The sequence below is a fragment of the Marmota monax genome, unplaced genomic scaffold (genome assembly GCF_021218885.2).
Source record: "Marmota monax isolate L192 unplaced genomic scaffold, Marmota_monax_Labrador192_F-V1.1 WCK01_AAM20220418_F8-fsc00140, whole genome shotgun sequence".
NCBI lineage: Eukaryota > Metazoa > Chordata > Mammalia > Rodentia > Sciuridae > Marmota > Marmota monax.
Genome location: NW_026694256.1, coordinates 657,221 through 678,902, shown reverse-complemented (window position 1 = coordinate 678,902; position 21,682 = coordinate 657,221). Strand labels below are relative to the sequence as shown.

Genomic DNA, 21,682 nt, shown 5'->3' with positions numbered 1-21,682 from the left:
AAATTCTCACCCACACTCTTCTACTTGCTGTCCTTACTCATTGAAGCCAAAGACAAAGGTTTTATATGGTCCATTCATTTTTTCCCCTATTGCCTTTGATAAAATACAGTGGTATCTCAAAGAAAAGGTTAGATGAGATCAAGTATTGAAGAATAATGATATGTCAGAGAGTCATCTTCATATATAGAAACAACTCATCCATACACACAGGCCCATAACTATGAGTTAGACCAACTCAAACACCACATTCAGCCCTGTGAAACAGAGATGAGATCAAATAAAACACTTATATCTGGTCTCGAATGAAAAGACATTAAGGGTAAAGTTGAGACCCTGAGCATAGGGTTAAAAAGTGTTGAAAACTTACCTACCAGAAACCTTTAAGACACCAACATCAGGTCTAGAAATCTTTGAACAAGGTATATAGGTTTTATACTAAATTTTGAATGAAACAGCATTTATACGTTTAAGTTTCTAAATACTCAACAGAAATGTTGAAAAGATGTTTATAATTCTTTTGCACAGGAGGATAATAAATTTTATCAGCTGGAATTAGTCAATCGAGAAACTAACTTCAACAAAGTGTTTAACTCAAGTCCTACTGTTGGTGTTATTAATCCATTGGCTAAGGTATGTACTATAAACACTGTAAAACAGGGGCATGACTTACACTTGATTAAAAATTTACTAAATTATTTGGAGAGGCAAAGAATAAAAATCTCAAAAAATGATTTTTTAATTTAATAATCTGGCACCAGAATTTATGAGTTCTTTATTAGTTTCAGAATGAAACTGTTTAATATTTATTTGATATGCCTTAAAATATTTTACTAATAAAACCTTTGTTCTATCTTTTTGTTTTTTGTATTTCCAAAGGAAAAAAAACTACTAACTCTCTTTTTGTAGATTTCTTATCATGTCCTTACTGATCACAATCCTTCATGGGGTCCAGAAAGACACTCCAATCTTGGAGACCCATCGCTATCCCTAGCTTAAAGCCTACGGTCTTGGGCTGGGATTGAAAACTCAGTGGTACAGCACTTGCCTCTCACATGTGAGGCCCTGGGTTCAATCCTCAGCACCACATAAAAATAAATAAATAAAAATAAAGATATTGTGTCCATCTACAACTAAAAAAATATTTTTAAAAAAAACAGCCTACAGTCTTAATGGAATTTATTTTTGTTGTCCAGAAAAGGGCTTTAGTGGGCTGAGCACTTGTCTCACATGCGTGAGGCACTGGGTTCAATCCTCAGTACCACATAAAAATAAATATAGATACTGTGTGTTCATCTACAACTAAATAATTTTTTAAAAGAAAGAAAAGGACTTTACTTCTTGAGTATCAAAATTAAATATAGCTTATTCTCATACTTTATTACTCTCCTAAGACATATATAGAAGAGCCTTGAAATGGACATGGCTAGATCTTATACTTTCTTTTACCCCAGTTTCCATGCCTCTGATTATCGTGCTTTGACTACGTGGGTATTCAATGAATATTTGTTTAGTTGCAAAATTTCAACATTTTTTCGTCAATTCACTATATATTATTCTGGAAATAAAGCAATGTATATCATAATAAATAAATAAATGTATATCAGCTTCCCAGGAGTTATGAATCTTTGGGGAGAAATCAGTAGTAGAATAAATAAAAGTGCTAATGATAAAGTTATTTTTTCTTCAGATTTTATTAAGTTTCTCATCATGATAATTTCTAGTAGGCCCTTACTCACAAATTTTGCTTCCAAAGCTCTTAAAACTTCTCTGTTAAGAACACTGAACCCATCCTTCTTTTTACAAGTTAAAATGCTTCAAACTTTGAACTTAAAAGTGTTTTGTGCAGTGAAATGACTAAAGTAGAGAAGCTTATAGCTGTTATCTCTAGAACCTTAAATACTTCCTGACTTAAGAAATTATATAGACAGTTCTGAAGAAATTAACAGGTGGATGGATGAATAGAATTATTTTTAAAGTGATAATTTAGGGTTGCATAACCTTTTTAGTTGTAAATCAAAATTATAAGACTTGTTGAATTAAGACATTAGAAATATGTTTTCATTTGTTATTTTATTGGAATGAAAAATTTCAACTATAAAACCATTACTGTAGAACTTCACAAAGGATGCTTTTGATTTCTTAAAAATAGAGTACTTAGTATGCCCTCTGGTGATTAGAATAAGAAAATGCAAGATAGATTTATAAGAACTTCTCAGCTACATTTGATCCCTAACAATGACTTCAGTTTTCCCAAATAGTTCTGAAGAAGGTATTACTCTTCCTTCTTTTTATTTTTTAACAATAATGTTAAAATAGCCTCCTTGTCATACAATCTGTAAATCACAGAATATGACACAAAGGAAAATGTCTAGGTAGTGAGAAAATTACTTTATAATAAGTGAAAGAAAAGTACTATTGTGTACCCTAATTGTATTTTTTCAAACTCAAGTCATTTTGAGAGAAAATCATAAATTTAATTAGCATACATCTAATTATTAGAAAGTAAAAATATTCTAAATATCTTTTAAAATTTTTTTAGTTGTAGATGGACATAAAACCTTTATATATTTATTTGCATGTGGTGCTGAGGATTGAACCTAGCCCCTTATACTTGCCAGATAAATGCTCTACATGTAGTAGTTTTTATTCTGCATAACAATATTATACTCATTGATTCTAGAAGTATGAATAAAATATTTTGAAACTAAAAGATAATGATTTGCAAGCTGCTAGGTTTTTGACAGTCTGCAATTGTATTCTTTTTATCTCTATTAATTTTAAAGACTGATTAAAATTTTATGTAAGAGAAACATTGACTGCTGGGCATGGTGGTGCACACCTGTGATCCCATTGGCTTGGGAGGCTGAGACACAAGGATCACAGGTTCAAAGCCAGCCTCAGCAACAGCGAGGTGCTAAGCAACTTGGAGGAAACACTATCTCTAGCAAAATACAAAATAGGGCTGGGGATGTGGCTCAGTGATCAAATGCTCCTGAAAAAACAAAAAAGGGGGGAAAAAACATTGATTACTTTTGTTTTCTAAACTTTAAATTAAAAAAAAAATTATGAGCCAGCCAAAGCTTCTGCCAATTAATTGAGAAATTAAACTGTTTTACAGATTTAATTTTCTTTCCTGAGAAAGCGGTCACAGTGAATTTAAAACCAAATTATCTCTCTGAGGTTTAGGTCTTAAATAGAAGTGTGAGATTTGTTTCAAACTACATTACCAAGTATTTTCTCACTCCTTTTTTTTTTTTCCAGGCAAGAACTGCCTCCCTTTGACAGATGATTAAAGTTCATGGACTTCTCTTTTAAAATTATTTTTGACTTTATTCCTTCTCCTAATTTTAGCCTAAATCCATGTAACCTGATGATATCTGCAAGACCTACTCTTTCCCCAACTTGTTTGCCTTTTTCCTTCCAATATTCTCTTTTCCTTTCCACATCCTTCTCCTCCCCTAATTTGACAATTAGTGGTTCACAATTAGGAATGAACCACTCCTGAATGTTTCTACCTCATTCTTTCTGTCCTGGTAGCATGTCTGTCTTTGAGGATTCCATGTAGATAACACTTCTAAGGATCCCCAGACCACACTTTGGGTAACACTGGTTAATTTTTAACATCCTAATTTAATATATACAAAGCTTTCAAAATTTTCCCATGCCAAATTTACATCTTCTACTGTTGTACTGTTCTTATTTTCTCATTTGTCCTTATGCAGGGACTGTCCTCACATGTATTATTTTTAAAACAGCAAAAGAAGAAGAATGATAAATCACCAACAAACAGGTTTGTGAGTGTTCCCAATCTAAGTGCTCTGGAATCCAGTGGAGTGGGCAATGGACATCCTAACCGCCTGGATCCCATTCCTAACTCTCCAGTCCACGATATTGAGTTCAACAGCAGCAAACCACTTCCACAGCCAGTGCCACCCAAAGAGCCCAAGACATTTTTGAGGTGAGCCCTGTCTCACCAGTTATTTTTTTTTCTTTTCTTTTTTAACTTGAGAAAATTTATCTTCTTACATTACAGAAATCCACTACTCTAGGAACATCCTAAGAAAAGAAATATTACTGTGAAATATTTTTAAAATATTTATATCACCTCTCTAGTGAACTCCCTTTTTATTCTGTTCAAAGAATTTTTTTTATTTTACTGTCAATCCATTTTCAAATGATGGAAGAGGTGTTCATGTAATTCACGTATTTAGCATTTTAATATTTATGGATGAATTTGCTTCATTTTTAGTATTATCACCAGTTTTTTATTAATAATCTATCCTTATTGCAGAACTTTAAAATAATTTTTATTAGTTGGTTTTGTTTCTTATATTTTTTCTTACCTGTTTACCAGACTTTTTGTATATGAATCTCTGTAGAACTATTGATTAAATGTATTAATGAGTTAATTTTTAAGTGAAGTGCAGCTATCCAGCCATTAGATAAAGGCAGAAAAATGCATTTGTTTTATGCTCACCTTACTACAGCTTTTTTAAAGCTCCTTTAAGTTCAATATTTTCTATTTTTATAATTTTAAATTTTAAAGACTGTAAATGTCAGGTAGTACCACTAATAAGAGTCTTACAAGTAGAAGAGTTTTCTTTAAAACTAAGTGATTTATGATGTAGCTAATGACTAATTTTAAATAGTGAAAAATAATCAAATAACATCTCTGAATGTGACTTCTGCTAAATACTTTGTGTTGCTTATTTTCCTTTGTGCATGGGTACGTTCAGGTATCAGTAAGATGCATGTGCATGAGCTCAAGGAACATGACTACTGGAGTTTCCATTACACATTGTTGCGTGCCTTGTAATTTCCCCCAAAGACGGTAGGGATTCTTTTTTTTCTCAAGTAACCTGAAGAATCTTTAGTTAAAATTAAGATAGTATAAATTACGTAACTTTGAAGACAAAGACTATTTTTAATGCACTCCTTTTCTTGGAGTATCTGCTTATAGAATTATGAAATGAAAGTCTAATATAAATATGCAAATAGTAAAAAATACTATACCTTGACTTAGTTACTTTAATTCAATTATATATAAGGACATATCTGTGAAAATCAAATGTTTTTGTCAGATTCTGAAATTTTAATTAACTAAAGGGATAAGGTGCTCAAAGAGAATGTTATTTTATTCTCTCTTAATTCCCACAATTTTTCCAGAAATTTTTTTAAAAGGTGACATTATTTTTCTCAATTGTTTTTTTTTTTTTTTTTTTTAATATTTGTGATGGGGCTCCTCCTTAACTGACTGATGCACTCTGGCCCTCTCATGAGTGGAGAACTGATCATAGTGTAGAGGGAGTAGCAAGTCATTAAAACATAGCTTCTGACATGGGGAACCAGTTGGGAAAATCTACATTGATATTTTATGTGCTTTTTCCCTTTATTTTGCAAAACCTCTTAATGTTGGGTTACATTCTCTCTTTTTGTGAATTCAGTCCTCCTCAGAGTGAAGCTTCCCCGGTGGCTTCTCCAGATCCCCAGCGCCAGGAGTGGTTTGCCCGGTACTTCACGTTCTGAAAGAATTGTGTTGACACAGCTCTGTGTGGACTGTTACTAAGAGCATGACTTTATACAAATCCTTATGTGAACAGGCTTTCCTGTGTCAAACACTGTGAATGAGAAAGTATTTGTTTTCCAATTTAAAAATCCACTGTATTTCCTGTCATATTTATTGGAATCACTCTATAAGGTACTATAATATGTGTGTAATTATAGCAGTTATTTTTATTTGAGATGGAAGAGTCTTTAATCTTTGTAATTACTGCATAATAAATTTTGTTAAAACAAACAAGAATTCTTTCTTTTTTTCTATTAAATTTGCTTCCATTTTTAAATACTTTTTAAATTCCAAGTGAGACTTAACAAAAAAAGTATATTGCATTAATGATTATGAAATCAAGTTATTTGACTATTAATTATAACAAAATGTGATAATTCATTATTATGTATAATTTTAACTAAATTGTTCAAATTTAGAAGGCTAGAATTGAAGCATTTGTGTAAATTCTGGACTTTGAAGAATGTAAAATAAAACATTATTTTAGTAATGCATATTTTTGAAGAATCTGGGTGAACTTGATGAATACAAATAATACATGACCAATGGGTGATTATAATAATGTTAAATACCAACTTTTTTAAAATGGTTACATAATAGCCTGTGCTAAGGAGCAGTGTAAGGATTATCTCATTTACACCTCATAAAATCCTGAAGGAATAAACCATTGCCTATGAGTTTGCACAGTTGATAGCTATCTCTGTTATTTTCCTGGAAAAATGTTTCTACAAAATACTTAATTTGAATTGGGGTTTTCTTTCCCTTTAACTAAAAAAAAAAAAGAAAAATGAGTTTATGCTTATTGTATTTATTTATATTTTAGATTTTAAATATTTTACATATTTTTATTATAATTATACATAATATGAGGGTTCATTGTTACATAGTTATACATGTTCACAATATAACCATATGATCTGATTCATATTGTTGCCCAGAATTTCCCCTTTCCCTTCATCTTCCCCCACCCCCATTCCTTTCCTCTACTTTACTAGTCTCCCTATAATTTTTGTGAGATTCTCCCACCTACATTTCCTTTTCCTTTTCCTCTCCACATATGAGAGAAAACATACAACCCTTAACTTTCTGAGATTGGCTTATTTCACTTAACATAATGCTCTCAAGTTCCATCTATTTTCCCACAAATGACATAATATCTTCTTTATAGCTGAACAAAACTCCATTGTGTATATGTACCACATTTTCTTTATCCATTCATTCATGAAGGACACCTTGCTGTAAACGTGGTTGGGCATATATCACTATAATATGATGACTTTAATTCTTTAGGATACCAAGGAGTTATATAGATGGGTTATATGGTGGTTCCATTCCAAGTCTTTTGAGGAACCTCCATATTGATTTCTATAGTGGTTGTCCTAACTTATAATTCCACCAGTAGGGTAAAACTTCTCCTTTCTCCCCATATTCTCTCCAGCAATTTTTTATTGTTAGCATTCTCAGTGGTTGCCATTCTAAGTGTGATTTGCATTTTCCTAATTTGTTTGCATTTCCCTAATTGCTAGAGATGTTGAACATGTTTTTATATTCTTGTAAGCCATTTTTATTTCTTCTTTTGAGAAGTGACTGTTTAGTTAATTGGCCCATTTATTAATTGGGGATTTTTTGTATGTAGCAACTTGTTTTTGTTTTGTTTGGGGAGGTTTACTTAATTATATATTTTTCAGTACTGGGGACTGAACTCAGGGGCACCTTACCACTGAGCTACATCCCTATCCCTTTCTATTTTTGAGACAACATCTCACTAAATTGCTGAGGTTGGCCTTAAACTTGCAATCTTCCTATCTAAGCCTTCCAAGTTGCTGTGATTACAGGCTCACTTAGGTGAACTGCAGGCATGCCCTGCTGGGTGGTAATTTTTTTTGTATATATATATATTGTGGATGTTAATAGCTAGCAGATTTTTTCCCTTTCTGTAGGTTCTCTATTCACATTCTGAATTGTTTCCTTTGCTGTGCAGAAGCTTTTGTAATTTGGTATCATCCATTTTTATAAGTCCTGGTATTATTTCCTCTGAGCTTTAGGGAATCTCACTGAGGAAGTTGTTGCTTTTCCCTAGATGTTGGTATGTTCACCCTATTTTCTTCGAGGAGTTGCAAAGTTTCTTTTATCTTTATATTACTTTTGGTAATATGGCCATATTAACAATATTCTCATATCCATGGACATGGGAGTTCTTTCCATATTCTAGTATCTTCTTCAGTTTCTTTCTTCAGTGTTCCACAGTTTTTATTTAAGAAGTCCTTCACCACCTTGAATACATGTATTCCTAGGTATTTTTTTGTTTTGTTTTGATGCTATTGTGAATGTAATCATTCTCCTGATTTCTTTATCAGATTAATTTTAGTTTGAAGTCTGCTTTGTCAAATGTCACAGTAGCTAATCCTGCTTGTTTGGGGGCTCCATTTGCATATTATAATCAGTCTCTATCATTTCACTTTCAGCCTGTGGCTATCATAGTTGGGTTTTGTTTTTTTAATCCATTATTCCTACCTATGTCTTTAATTGGAGAGTTTAGACCCTTCATATTCAGTGTTATTTATTTATTTATTTGTTTGTTTGTTTATACTGGGGATTGAACCCTGGGACACTCAAACACTGAGTCACATCCCCAGCCCTTTTTATATTTTATTTTGAAACACGGTCTTACTAAGTTGGTTAGGGCCTCACTAAATTGCTGGGCTCACTTTGAACTCAGAATCTCCTTCCTCTAGCTGGGATTACAGGCATGCTCCACTGTGCCTGGCTATTCAGTATCATTTTAGAGACATGTTTATAAATTTCTGTCATTTTGGCTTATTTATAATGTTTATTATAAATAAACATTTGGCCTTTGGTTACTTACTCTTCAAATGAGATTTGTTCATTTGTGATACTTGGAATTTGTTTTTGATTCTTCCTTCTGTATGTAGTATTTTTTTATATTTTCTATAGTCCTGGCTTAGTAGTCCTGAATTCTTTTATTTTTTGCTTATCTTTGTATGTTTTTATTTCATTAGCAATTCTGGAGGATAGCTTTGCCATAACAATGTTCATTAATGATGTGATAATGATGTGTTCCAAGCCCTACTGGATTTCAGAGAGTGTGCTGAGAAATCAGAAGTAATTCTGATTGGCTTACTTCTACATGTGTCCTGATATTTTTCTCTTGAGACTTTTAGAATTCTGTCCTTGTTCTAAATATTAGGTATTTTAAGTATAATGTGTTGTGGAGATTCTTAGTTCATCTTGTCTATGTAGGGTTCTGAATACCTCCTATATCTGGATGTCCATCTCATTCCCAGGATTTGCAAAATTTTCTTTTATTTCCCTGAAGAAGTTATCCATGCCATTAGCCTAGACTTCATAAACACTCTTTGATCTCAGTGATTCTTAAATTTGGTTTCTTAATTTTGTGCGAGAGTACTTGTATATTCTGGTCATGATTCTTTTCTTTGTTTTTCTTTCTTTCTTTTCATACTATCTGAATATTCAAGGTTGGCCAGTTTGTCTTCCAGCTCTGAGATTCTCCTACATGGTGTACTCTATTAAGAGTGACTTTCAACTGAACATTTTATTTTGATTTATTGTCGTTGTGAAAGCACGGCCCAACTAGCAGATTTCTATGAGGGGCGAAAGAAGATAAGAAAAATAAAGACTCACACACATTTAGATGTTTTTGAAGATAAAGCTGGGTCAGGTGGAGTGCTGCTCTCTGATAAAGAAGCAGGTCAAAAGAGTTACGTCAGCAATCTTCATTTATATATGTCTATCAGGTTAAAGACTATACAAGCATTATGCATTATTCTTTATTCAGGAAAGTTACAAGGCTAACAACATTATGACTTTTTCATAGTTGCATTCTTCAGTTGCAATGTGCAATGTTAGGAGCTTTGTGTAGCTCTGAAGAGAGTCCATTTTTTAAAGTTACTGTTATGTGGGCAGGTTCAGGAGCTGGTGAAACATTGTGGTTGTCTAGCAAGAAAGTTCCTCTGGGGTTAGGGTTGTGGCTCAGTGGTGGAGCACTCACCTAGCACATGTGGGATGCAGGATTCGATCCTACGCACCACATAGAAATGGATAAATAAAATAGAGGTATTTTGTCAAACTACAACTGAAAAATAATTTTTAAAAGAAAAAGAAAGTTCCTCTATTCCCAGAAGCTATGTGCCTGAGCAAGGTCAAGGCTGACAGGACTCTAGCAGAATCTCCTCATGGAAAGCATTAACACAGCAGCTAGGCAACCTGCACCTTTGCACAGAAACATTCCCAGGCACTAGGCATGCCACAGCCATAAGGGCATCAGAGACCCCACATGTAGTATCTTTCTTTTCCAAGATTTCTCTTTGGTTCTTTTTCAGTGGCTTGTTCTTAATGGATTTCTCGATATCCTATATTAACTTCCTTAATTCATTCAGTTGTTTTTCTGTGCTCTCTGGGAATTCCTTGATCATTTTGTATTCATCCTTTTGAATTCTTTATTGATATTTCATCCACTTAGATGTCTTTGAAGTCAGTTGTCCTAAATTAAGAACTTCAGGAGGCCCAGCGGCCCACTGGCGTGGTAGACACATCACCCCAACTGGAGGAGGGGTAGAGCTACCGCCCACGCATGCAAGGTAGGCAGACCTGCGACCCACTGGCAGAACAGGCCCAGCGGCCTGCCAGCGTGGTAGACACATCATCCTAATTGGAGGAAGAGCCCAGCTGCCGCCCGCAAGGTAGGCAGACAGCACATCCCGGAGAAGGGGCCTAGCGGCCCGCCAGCCTAGTTGAAAGATCACCCCAATTGGAGAAGGGGCACAGCTGCCGCCCGCGCCTGCAAGATAGGCAGACCTGCAACCTGGAGAACAGGCCCAGTGGCCCGCCAGCGTGGTAGATAGATCACCCCTATTGGAGGAGGGGCCCAGCCGTTGCCCGCAAGGTAGGCTGACCACGCAACCTGGAGAAGGGGCCCAGCGGCCCGCCGGCATGATAGAAAGATCACCCCAATTGGAGGAGGAGCACAGCCGCCGCCCACCCCTGCAAGGGAGACTTTGCAACTATACAAGAGCAATATAAATATATAGGGGGAAAATTCAATAACAACAGTTTCAGCAAGCAGAAAGAAACGCAAGCAGTATGAAAAGACAAGGAAAGAAAGGACCACAAGCAATGCAGGTCAACTTAACTTTAGAAGAGGTAATAGCTGCAGCAGACAGAATGTCAGATAAAGAATTCAGGATTTACATGCTTCAGATGATCTGGAGTCTCAAGGAAGACATTAGACAGCAAAATCAGACAATGAAAGATCACTTCAACAATGAATTACGTAAACAAATCCAAGAAGCAAAAGATCAAATATACAGGGAGATAGAGGTTATAAAAAACAAACAAACAGAAATCCTAGAAATGCAGGAAGCAATAAACCAACTTAAAAACTCAAATGAGAATACTACCAGCAGAGTAGATCACTTAGAAGATAGAACATCAGACAATGAAGACAAAGTATTTCAACTTGAAAAGAACATAGACAGCTCAGCGAGACTCTTAAGAAACCATGAGCAGAACATCCAAGAAATATGGGATAACATAAAGAGACTAAACTTAAGAGTCATTGGGATACAGGAAGGTATAGAGGTCCAAACCAAAGGAATGAGCAATCTGTTCAACGAAATAATACAAGAAAACTTCCCAGACTTAAAGAATGAGACAGAATCCCAAATCCTAGAAGCCTACAGGATGCTGAACGTGCAAAATCATAAGAGATCCACACCTAGACACATTATAATGAAGATGCCCAACATACAGAATAAGGAGAGAATTTTAAAAGCTTCAAGATAAAGGAAGCAGATTACATTTAGGGGTAAACCAATCAGGATAACAGCTGATCTTTCAACACAGACTCTGAAAGCTAGAAGATCCTGGAACAACATATTTCAAACGCTGAAAGAAAATGGGTTCCAACCAAGAATTGTGTATCCAGCGAAATTAAGCTTCAGGATGGAAGATGAAATTAAAACCTTCCACGATAAACAAAAGCTAAAAGAATTTGCAGCTAGAAAACCATCTCTTCAAAACATCCTCGGCAAAACATTACAGGAAGAGGAAATGGAAAATAACAATGAAAACCAACAGTGGGAGGTAGTACAGTAAAGGGAAAAAATAATCAAAGAGGAAAAACAAACCATGTTAAGTAACATAAATATGGCTGGAAGAACAACCCATATCTCAATAATAACCCTAAATGTTAATGGCTTAAACTCACCAATTAAGAGACACAGGCTAGTAGAGTGGATCAAAAAAAAAGATCCAACAATATGCTGCCTACAGGAGATGCATTTGATAGGAAAAGACATACATAGACTGAAGGTGAAAGGTTGGGGAAAATATCACTCATATGGACTTCGGAAACAAGCAGGAGTGTCCATACTCATATCAAATAAAATAGATTTCAAGCCAAAGTTAATCAAAAGGGATAAAGAGGGACACTACATACTGCTTAAGGGAACCATACACCAACAAGACATAACAATCATAAATATATATGCCCCAAACAATGGTGCAGCTATGTTCATCAAACAAACTCTTCTCAAGTTCAAGAGTCTAATAGACCACCATACAATAATCATGGGAGACTTCAACACACCTCTCTCGCCACTGGACAGATCTTCCAAACAAAAGTTGAATAAGGAAACTATAGAACTCAATAACACAATTAATAACCTAGACTTAATTGACATATATAGAATATACCACCCAACATCAAGCAGTTACACTTTTTTCTCAGCAGCACATGGATCCTTCTCAAAAATAGATCATATATTATGTCACAGGGCAACTCTTAGACAATATAAAGGAGTAGAGATAATACCATGCATCTTATCTGATCATAATGGAATGAAACTGAAAATCAACGATAAAAGAAGGAAGGAAAAAGCATACATCACTTGGAGAATGAACAATAGGTTACTGAATGATCAATGGGTTATAGAAGACATCAAGGAGGAAATTTAAAAATTCTTAGAAATAAATGAAAACACAGACACAACATATCGGAATCTATGGGACACAATGAAAGCAGTTCTAAGAGGAAAATTCATTGCTTGGAGTTCATTCCTTAAAAAAAGAAAAAACCAACAAATAAATGATCTCATACTTCATCTCAAAATCCTAGAAAAAGAAGAGCAAAACAACAGCAAAAGAAGTAGAAGGCAAGAAATAATTAAAATCAGAGCTGAAATTAATGAAATCGAAACAAAAGAAACAATTGAAAAAATTGACAAAACTAAAAGTTGGTTCTTTGAAAAAATAAACAAAATCGACAGACCCTTAGCCATGCTAATGAATAGAAGAAGAGAGAGAACTCAAATTACTAGCATACGGTATGAAAAAGGCAATATCACAACAGACACTTCAGAAATACAGAAGATAATTAGAAATTATTTTGAATCCTTATACTCCAATAAAATAGAAATAGTGAAGGCATCGATAAATTTCTTAAGTCATATGATCTGCCCAGATTGAGTCAGGAGGATATAGACAACCTAAACAGACCAATATCAATTGAGGAAATAGAAGAAGCCATCAAAAGACTACCAACTAAGTAAAGCCCAGGACCGGATGGGTATACAGCAGAGTTTTACAAAACCTTTAAAGAAGAACTAATACCAATACTTTTCAAGCTATTTCAGGAAATAGAAAAAGAGGGAGAACTTCCAAATTCATTCTACGAGGCCAACATCACCCTGATTCCTAAACCAGACAAAGATACTTCAAAGAAATAAAACCACAGACCAATATCTCTAATGAATCTAGATGCAAAAATCCTCAATAAAATTCTGGCGAATCGGATACAAAAACATATCAAAAAAATTGTGCACCATGATCAAGTAGGATTCATCCCTGGGATGCAAGGCTGGTTCAATATACGGAAATCAATAAATGTTATTCACCATATCAATAGACTTAAAGAACCATATGATCATCTCAATAGATGCAGAAAAAGCATTCGACAAAGTACAGCATCCCTTTATGTTCAAAACTCTAGAAAAACTAGGGATAACAGGAACATACCTCAATATTTTAAAAGCTATCTATGCTAAGCCTCAGGCTAGCATCATTCTGAACGGAGAAAAATTGATGGCATTCCCTCTAAAATCTGGAACAGGACAGGGATGCCCTCCCTCACCACTTCTGTTCAACATAGTTCTTGAAACACTGGCCAGAGCAATTAGACAAAAGAATTTAAAGGCATAAAAATAGGAAAAGAAGAACTTAAATTATCACTATTTTGCAGTTGACATGATTCTATACCTAGCAGACCCAAAAGGGTCTACAAAGAAACTATTAGAGCTAATAAATGAATTCAGCAAAGTGGCAGGATATAAAATCAACATACATAAATCAAAGGCATTCCTGTATATCAGCAACAAATCCTCTGAAATGGAAATGAGGACAACCACTCCATTCACAATATCCTCAAAAAAAATAAAATACTTGGGAATCAACCTAACAAAAGAGGTGAAAGACTTATACAATGAAAACTACAGAACCCTAAAGAGAGAAATAGAAGAAGATCTTAGAAGATGGAAAAATATGCCCTGTTCATGGATAGGCAGAACCAACATCATCAAAATGGCGATATTACCAAAAGTTCTCTATAGGTTTAATGCAATTCCAATCAAAATCCCAACTGCATTTCTTGTAGAAATAGATAAAGCAATCATGAAATTCATATGGAAAAATAAAAGACCCAGAATAGCAAAAACAACTCTAAGCAGGAAGTGTGAATCAGGCGGTATAGCAATACCAGACTTCAAACTATACTACAGAGCAATAGTAACAAAAACAGCATGGTACTGGTACCAAAACAGGCGGGTGGACCAATGGTACAGAATAGAGGACACAGAAACCAATCCACAATATTACAACTATCTTATATTTGATAAAAGGGCTAAAAGCTTGCAATGGAGGAAGGATAGCATCTTCAACAAATGGTGCTGGGAAAACTGGAAATCCATATGCAACAAAATGAAACTGAATCCCTTTCTCTCGCCATGCACAAAAGTGAACTCAAAATGGATCAAGGAGCTTGATATCAAATCAGAGACACACCATCTGATAGAAGAAAAAGTTGGCTACGATCTACATACTGTGGGGTCGGGCTCCAAATTCCTCAATAGGACACCCATAGCACAAGAGTTAATAACTAGAATCAACAAATGGGACTTACTCAAACTAAAAAGTTTTTTCTCAGCAAAAGAAAGGTAAATAGGGAGCCTACATCCTGGGAACAAATCTTTACTCCTCACACTTCAGATAATGCCCTAATATCCAGAGTATATAAAGAACTCAAAAAATTAAACAATAAGAAAACAAATAACCCAATCAACAAATGGGCCAAGGACCTGAACAGACACTTCTCAGAGGAGGACATACAATCAATCAACAAGTACATGGAAAATGCTCACCATCTCTAGCAGTCAGAGAAATGCAAATCAAAACCACCCTAAGATACCATCTCACTCCAGTAAGATTGGCAGCCATTATGAAGTCAAACAACAACAAGTGCTGGCGAGGATGTGGGGAAAAGGGTACACTTGTACATTGCTGGTGGGACTGCAAATTGGTGCGGCCAATTTGGAAAGCAGTATGGAGATTTCTTGGAAAGCTGGGAATGGAACCACCATTTGACCCAGCTGTTCCCCTTCTTGGTCTATTCCCTAAAGACCTAAAAAGAGCATACTACAGGGACACTGCTACATCGATGTTCATAGCAGCACAATTCACAATAGCAAGACTGTGGAACCAACCTAGATGCCCCTCAATAGATGAATGGATAAAAAAAATGTGGCATTTATACACAATGGAGTATTACTCTGCATTAAAAAATGACAAAATCAGAATTTGCAGGGAAGTGGATGGCATTAGAGCAGATTATGCTAAGTGAAGCTAGCCAATCCCTAAAAAACAAATGCCAAATGTCTTCTTTGATATAAGGAGAGTAACTAAGAACAGAGTAGGGAGGAAGAGCATGAGAAGAAGATTAACATTAAACAGGGATGAGAGGTGGGAGGGAAAGGGAGAGAGAAGGGAAAATGCATGGAAATGGAAGGAGACCCTCAGGGTTATACAAAATTACATACAAGAGGAAGTGAGGGGAAAGGGGGAAAAAAAAACAAGGGGGAGAAATGAATTACAGTAGATGGGGTAGAGAGAGAAAAGGGGAGGGGAGGGGAGGGGGGATAGTAGAGGATAGGAAAGGCAGCAGAAAACAACAGAAACTAGTATGGCAATATGTAAATCAGTGGATGTGTAACCGATGTGATTCTGCAATCTGTATACGGGGTAAAAATGGGAGTTCATAACCCACTTGAATCAAAATGTGAAATATGATATATCAAGAACTATGTAATGTTTTGAATAACCAACAATAAAAATTATAAAAAATATAAATAAATAAATAAATAAAAGACTGTTCTACAAAAAAAAAAGAACTTTAGGAGGTGTCAAGTTACCTTGTTTTTCCTATTTCTTGTATTCCTGTGCTGAGTTTTGTGCATCTGTTGAGATGAAATTCTCTTCTATGGTTATGTGTATGTTTTTAGGACACACTTCTCTTGGCAAAGCACTCTGGGATACCAGGTATTTATGAATTTTTCAATTCATTTCCAAGTGGGTTGTATAGTATAGTTTTCCTCCTAGTTCTTTGGTGATTATGAGTATATTTCAATACAGCATGTGCTGTGTCAGAGTTTGAGGATCCCACTTTCCCTATGGGTCTCACAAGAATGGGATTCATGGGCTGAGATTGTAGCACAGTGGTAGAGTGCTTGCCTAGCACATGTGAAGCAATGGGTTCAATCATCAGCACCACATAAAAATAAAGAAAAGTATTGTGTTCATATACAACCAAAAAAAGAATGGGATTCTTTTTTCAACTAGTCTTGTATCCAGCAAGGTGTATGAGGTTCACCTGCTCTTCCTCAGTTAATAATACTATATTCCAAAGGGATATGGAAACAATATACATTGAGACCCCTCATAGTTGTGGTGCCCATAGTCTTTGTGTTTCATTCTGTTTTTGCTGTAGAAGTGGATGTCCATGAGGAGGACCTAAGGACCTCTCCTTAGGGGATTTTGTCTCCCCTGTTATTTGCATTAAGGTATTATTGAAGTTTGAGTATAGTTAGTGTGTGGACCCAGGTGCAGTTTCTTTTGGCTGGGTTTTGGGTGTAGTTCAGCAGCAGAGTCTCTACCCTGTGAACTGGTAGTACACCTGACAGAAACAGGAAACAAAAGCAAAAAATCAGTAAACAATATATACCATTAAAATAAATACCAGGTGCCTAATATGGCACCTACAATACTAATTACCACAAAAATGAATGACAAGATCAGCAGATGCCTACAGCAACATCAATAAATAGCTATGAACTTGTTCTGGCATTGATGTAAATCACAGGTGGCAACAGTGCCATCCACGTTACTAACAACCACAACAATATGAATGGTGGGGGCAGAAATTATATAAACCAAATAGTTCTAAAAGATGGTAAAATACAGTTCATTAAGAGAAAAGAAAATGTGACCTAAACCTACTCACACCCCTAACACTACATCAAAACACAAAAGCCCTTACACATAGAATCATATACATTTACATGAATATTCATAGATATTTTTACAGGTACATTTGTAAAATCACCTATAATATCATACAATAATATATTTTCATGTATTAATCAATAGCCCAGTTTTAATACAATATATCAGCATAAAGCTAAAACAAAACCTATCCATTTGTGAAATATATACATTTGTATAAGTTTTCCTACATAATTTCACATATATTTTCATTTTTTATTCAAATACATAGTTACACATGTTCATTCCCTAACCCTAACGATAGCCTTACCCCTCACCCTACTCCCATTCCTAACACTACATCAAAAAACAAAAGCCCATGTATAATCATGTACGTTTATATAAATATTTGTATTTGGCAGGTACATTTATATACTGAGAAATAATATCATATATATTAATATATTTTCATGTATGAATCCAAGGCACAATTTTAAACAACATTGGGCCCTACAACTAAATTTACTTCCATCACTATAGTACATCAAAACACAAAAGCCCTTACCCATATAATCATGTATATTTTTGTTTATATTAATGGATATTTTGAAGGTACATTTATATACTCACCATTAATATCATGTATAATACTATATTTTCACATATGAATCTATTACCTAGTTTAAACCAAAATATCTGCACAGAGCTAGACTGACTCATTTGTTCATGAAAATATATAATTGTATAGGTTTTCCTACATAATTTCATGTCTATTTTCATTTTTTATTTAAATATATGCATACACATATTTTTACCCTAACCCTAGCCTTACCCACAAACCTATTCCAACACCTAACAAAACATGAAAACACAAAAGCCCTTACATGTATAATCATGTGCATTTATGTGAATATTCATATATATTTTGCCAATTTCATTTATATACTCACCCACAGTATCATATGTATTAATATATTTTCTGTATTTTCACCTGTGAATCCATGGCCCAGGTTTCAACCAAAATGTCATCATGGATTTAGACCAAAACCTATCCATTTGTGGAAACATGTACATTTGTTTAAGTTTTCCTACATTATTTCACGTATATTTTCATCTTTTTATTAAATATGTAGTTACACATGTACATTACCTAACCCTAACCATAGCCCTACCCCTAAAACTACTCCCATGCCTAACACTTCATCAAAACACAAAAGCCCTTACATGTAAATAATGTACAATTAAAGGAATATTCATAGATATTTTGCTAGGTACATATATATACTCATCTATAATATCATATATGTTAATATATTTTCACCTGTGAATCTGTGGTTCAGTTTTCAACAAAAATGCCAACACAGAGCTAGACCAAAACCTTTATTTTGAAAGCATATACATTTATATAGGTTTTCCTACATGCTTTCACATATATTTTCATTTTTTATTCAATTATATAGTTAAACGTGTTTGTTCCCTCACCCTAATCCTAGGACTACACCTAAACCTATTCCCACCCCTAACACTACATCAAAACAAAAGCACTTTTACATATAATCTTGTACATTTATGTGAATATTCATATATAGGTTACTAGGTTCATTTATATACTCACCTATAATATATATAAATTTATTTTCAAGGAAGCATACAAGGCCCAGTTTGTTTGTGGTGAAACAAATATTTCACCACAGAGCTAGACCAAAATCTACCATTTGTGAGAACATATATATTTGCAGAGGTTTTTCTACATAATTTCAAATATATATATATATATTTTTTTTAATTTAAATATATAATTATAAATATTTGTTCCCTAACCCTAACCTTAACCCTACCCCTAAATCTATTCCCATACCTAACACTACATCAAAAACCACAAGCCCTTGCACAGATAATTATTTACATTTATATGAATATTCATCGATATTTTACCAGGTTCATTCATATACTCACCTATAACATATATATTAATATATTTCAATGCAAGAATCTATGGCCCACTATTAAACCACTATGTTACCTTAGAACAGGACCGAAATCTGTTTGTGTGTGTGTCTCACACACACACATATATATGTATATATATTATATAGGTGGATATATATATATATATATATATGTGTATATATATATATATATATAGCCAGGTTCATTTATATATTTACCTATAGTATCACATACATATATTCCTACATAATTTCACATACATTTTTATTTTTAATTCAAATACATAGTTATACTTGTTTGTTCCATATTCCTAACCTTAGCTTTATCCCCAAACCTACTCTCACTCCTAAAACTCCACCAAAATGAAAAAGCCCTTACACATAAAATCGTGTACATTGAAATGAATAATCATAGATATTTTTAAAGGTAAAATTGTATATTCCCCTGTAATATAATATATATTTATATATTATCACCTATGAATCCATGGCCCAGTTTTAAACCAAAATGTCAGCACTGTGGTAGACTGAAACCTATCCATTTGTGAAAACATATATGTTTATATATGTTTTCATACATAATTTCGCATATATTTTCATTTTTTATTCAAATATATAGATGTACATGTTTGTTCCCAAACCCTAACCCAAGACCCCCTAAACCTACTCTCACAACAGTACATTAGAATGCAAAAATCTTACAGGTATAATCATTTATATTTATATGAATATTCATAGATATTTGCCATGTACATTTATATATTCAGCTATAACATCATATATTTTCACCTATGAGTCCATGGCCTAGTTTTCCACCAAAATATCAGTATGAAGATAGAAACCTATCTATTTTTGAGAACACAAACAAGTTTTTCTACAGTATTTCGTGTATATTGTCATTTATTTATTCAAATATGTAGTTATACATGTTTATTCCTTGACCCTAACTCTAGCCCTACCCCTAAAGCTACTCATACATGTTTATTCCTTGACCCTAACTCTAGCCCTACCCCTAAAGCTACTCCAGAATACAAAAGTACATCAAAACCAAATGCCCATACAAATACAATCATTCACAATCACATAAATATTCATAAATGGTTTATCATGTATATTTATATACTCATCTATAATATCATTTATAATAATATATTTTCAATTAGGATTCCATGCCAAGTTTTCAACCAAAGTGTCAGAATGAAGCAAGTCCAAAACCTCTCTGTTGCCGGGTGTGGTGGCGCACACCTGTAATCCCAGCAGCTCTGGAGTCTGAGGCAGGAGGATTGCATATTCAAAGCCAGCCTCAGCAATAGGGAGGTGCTTAGCATCTTAGTGAGACCCTGTCTCTAAATAAAATACAAAATAGGGCTGAGGATATGACTCAGTGGTCAAGCGACCCCAAGTTCAATCCCCAGTACCTCCCTCCAAAAAAACCTCTCCTTTGAGTAGAACATATTTATTTATATTGGTTTTCTTACATAACTACATGTATTTTTCTTATTCAAATAAGTATTTACATGTTTGTACCCTACCCCTACCCCTAAACCTACGCCCACTCCTAACTCTACATTAAAATGCCAAAGACCTTACACTGATAATCATGAACATTTATATGAATATTCATAGATATTTTTCCATATACATTCATATACTCACCTACAATATCATATATATTTATATATTTTTGTTACTGCCAGTTACCAGTGACAAGTTCTGCCTCCCCAAACATTGAAGTTTGTACCAGAGAAGCACTGAAGTAAGCGTAAAAACCAAGTTTTCTTTAAATCATAGTAACACAGACTTCTCCGTGGAGGAAGAAGGGGACCACAGCTAGTATCCTCATATCCCAAGAAGTGGGAGGATCCTCCCCCTTTTAAACCTCTTACATTTTCTTTGTTCTCCTTCCCTCTTCCCTGCTTATCTCTCCCCTTCCTTTCTCCATCCTGTGTACTAGGTCTGGGAGATGCCGGTAGAATGGCCAAAAGGAGAAGACGACGTGAATTTGGTGTCAACATACCTTATATACAAACAGAGATATGATAAACTGTGGTATAAAGGTGTATTAAGAATTGTAATGCAAAAAAATCAATAAGAGAGCTCATGTATAATGGCATAATCTGGTATGAACATACTTTATATAACTTTGTAGTTATGAAAAATTGTGTTTGAATGGATAATAATGAATGTAATGCATTCCACTATTGTCGTGTATGAAAGAAATAAAGAAAAAGAAAGAAAGAAAAAGAAAAAAAAAAAGGTGAGAAGTCGACGGGCTGGAAGGGCCAAAGGTGAAGTGATCCCAGGCAGGAAAGGAGCGGCAGCCCAGGAGACATTAATTAACAGCATTAATTAACCTGTTGTGAGGAACAGAATAGGCAGGTAACCTTGGTGATGGGTGAAAGACTCTGAAAGGGTCAGCATTTCATTCACTCAGAGGCAGTGTCCAACTTTCCAGACCCAACCCATTTTTTATCTCCTCTTTCTGACCCAATTACCTGTCTACAATAACTGCCTATCTTTCGTTCTTGCTTCATTTTCACCTATGAATCCATGGCTCAGTTTTAAACCAAAACGTCAGCACAGACATACAGTGAAACCT

At 34.5% G+C, this 21,682-nt stretch overlaps 1 protein-coding gene across 8 annotated transcripts in view; it reads left to right on the top strand.

Moving 5' to 3' along the window:
- The window catches only part of Fam184a (family with sequence similarity 184 member A), a 140,723-nt gene extending 134,427 nt beyond the window's left edge, over positions 1-6,296 (top strand). The window contains exons 16-19 of one of the 8 annotated variants that reach the window (XR_006856719.2): positions 526-630; positions 3,723-3,958; positions 4,737-4,831; positions 5,445-6,296. Coding sequence is in view for 7 of the 8 variants with exons in the window: in XM_058586245.1 (XP_058442228.1) it covers positions 526-630; positions 3,723-3,958; positions 5,445-5,526 (423 nt within the window). In the remaining variant the exon portion in view is untranslated. Of the gene's footprint in view, positions 1-525; positions 631-3,261; positions 3,959-4,736; positions 4,832-5,444 lie in introns of those variants that run through there. The other 7 variants (XM_058586245.1, XM_058586246.1, XM_046467018.2 and 4 more) reach the window with 7 other exon arrangements.
- Positions 6,297-21,682: the final 15,386 nt, after the last annotated feature.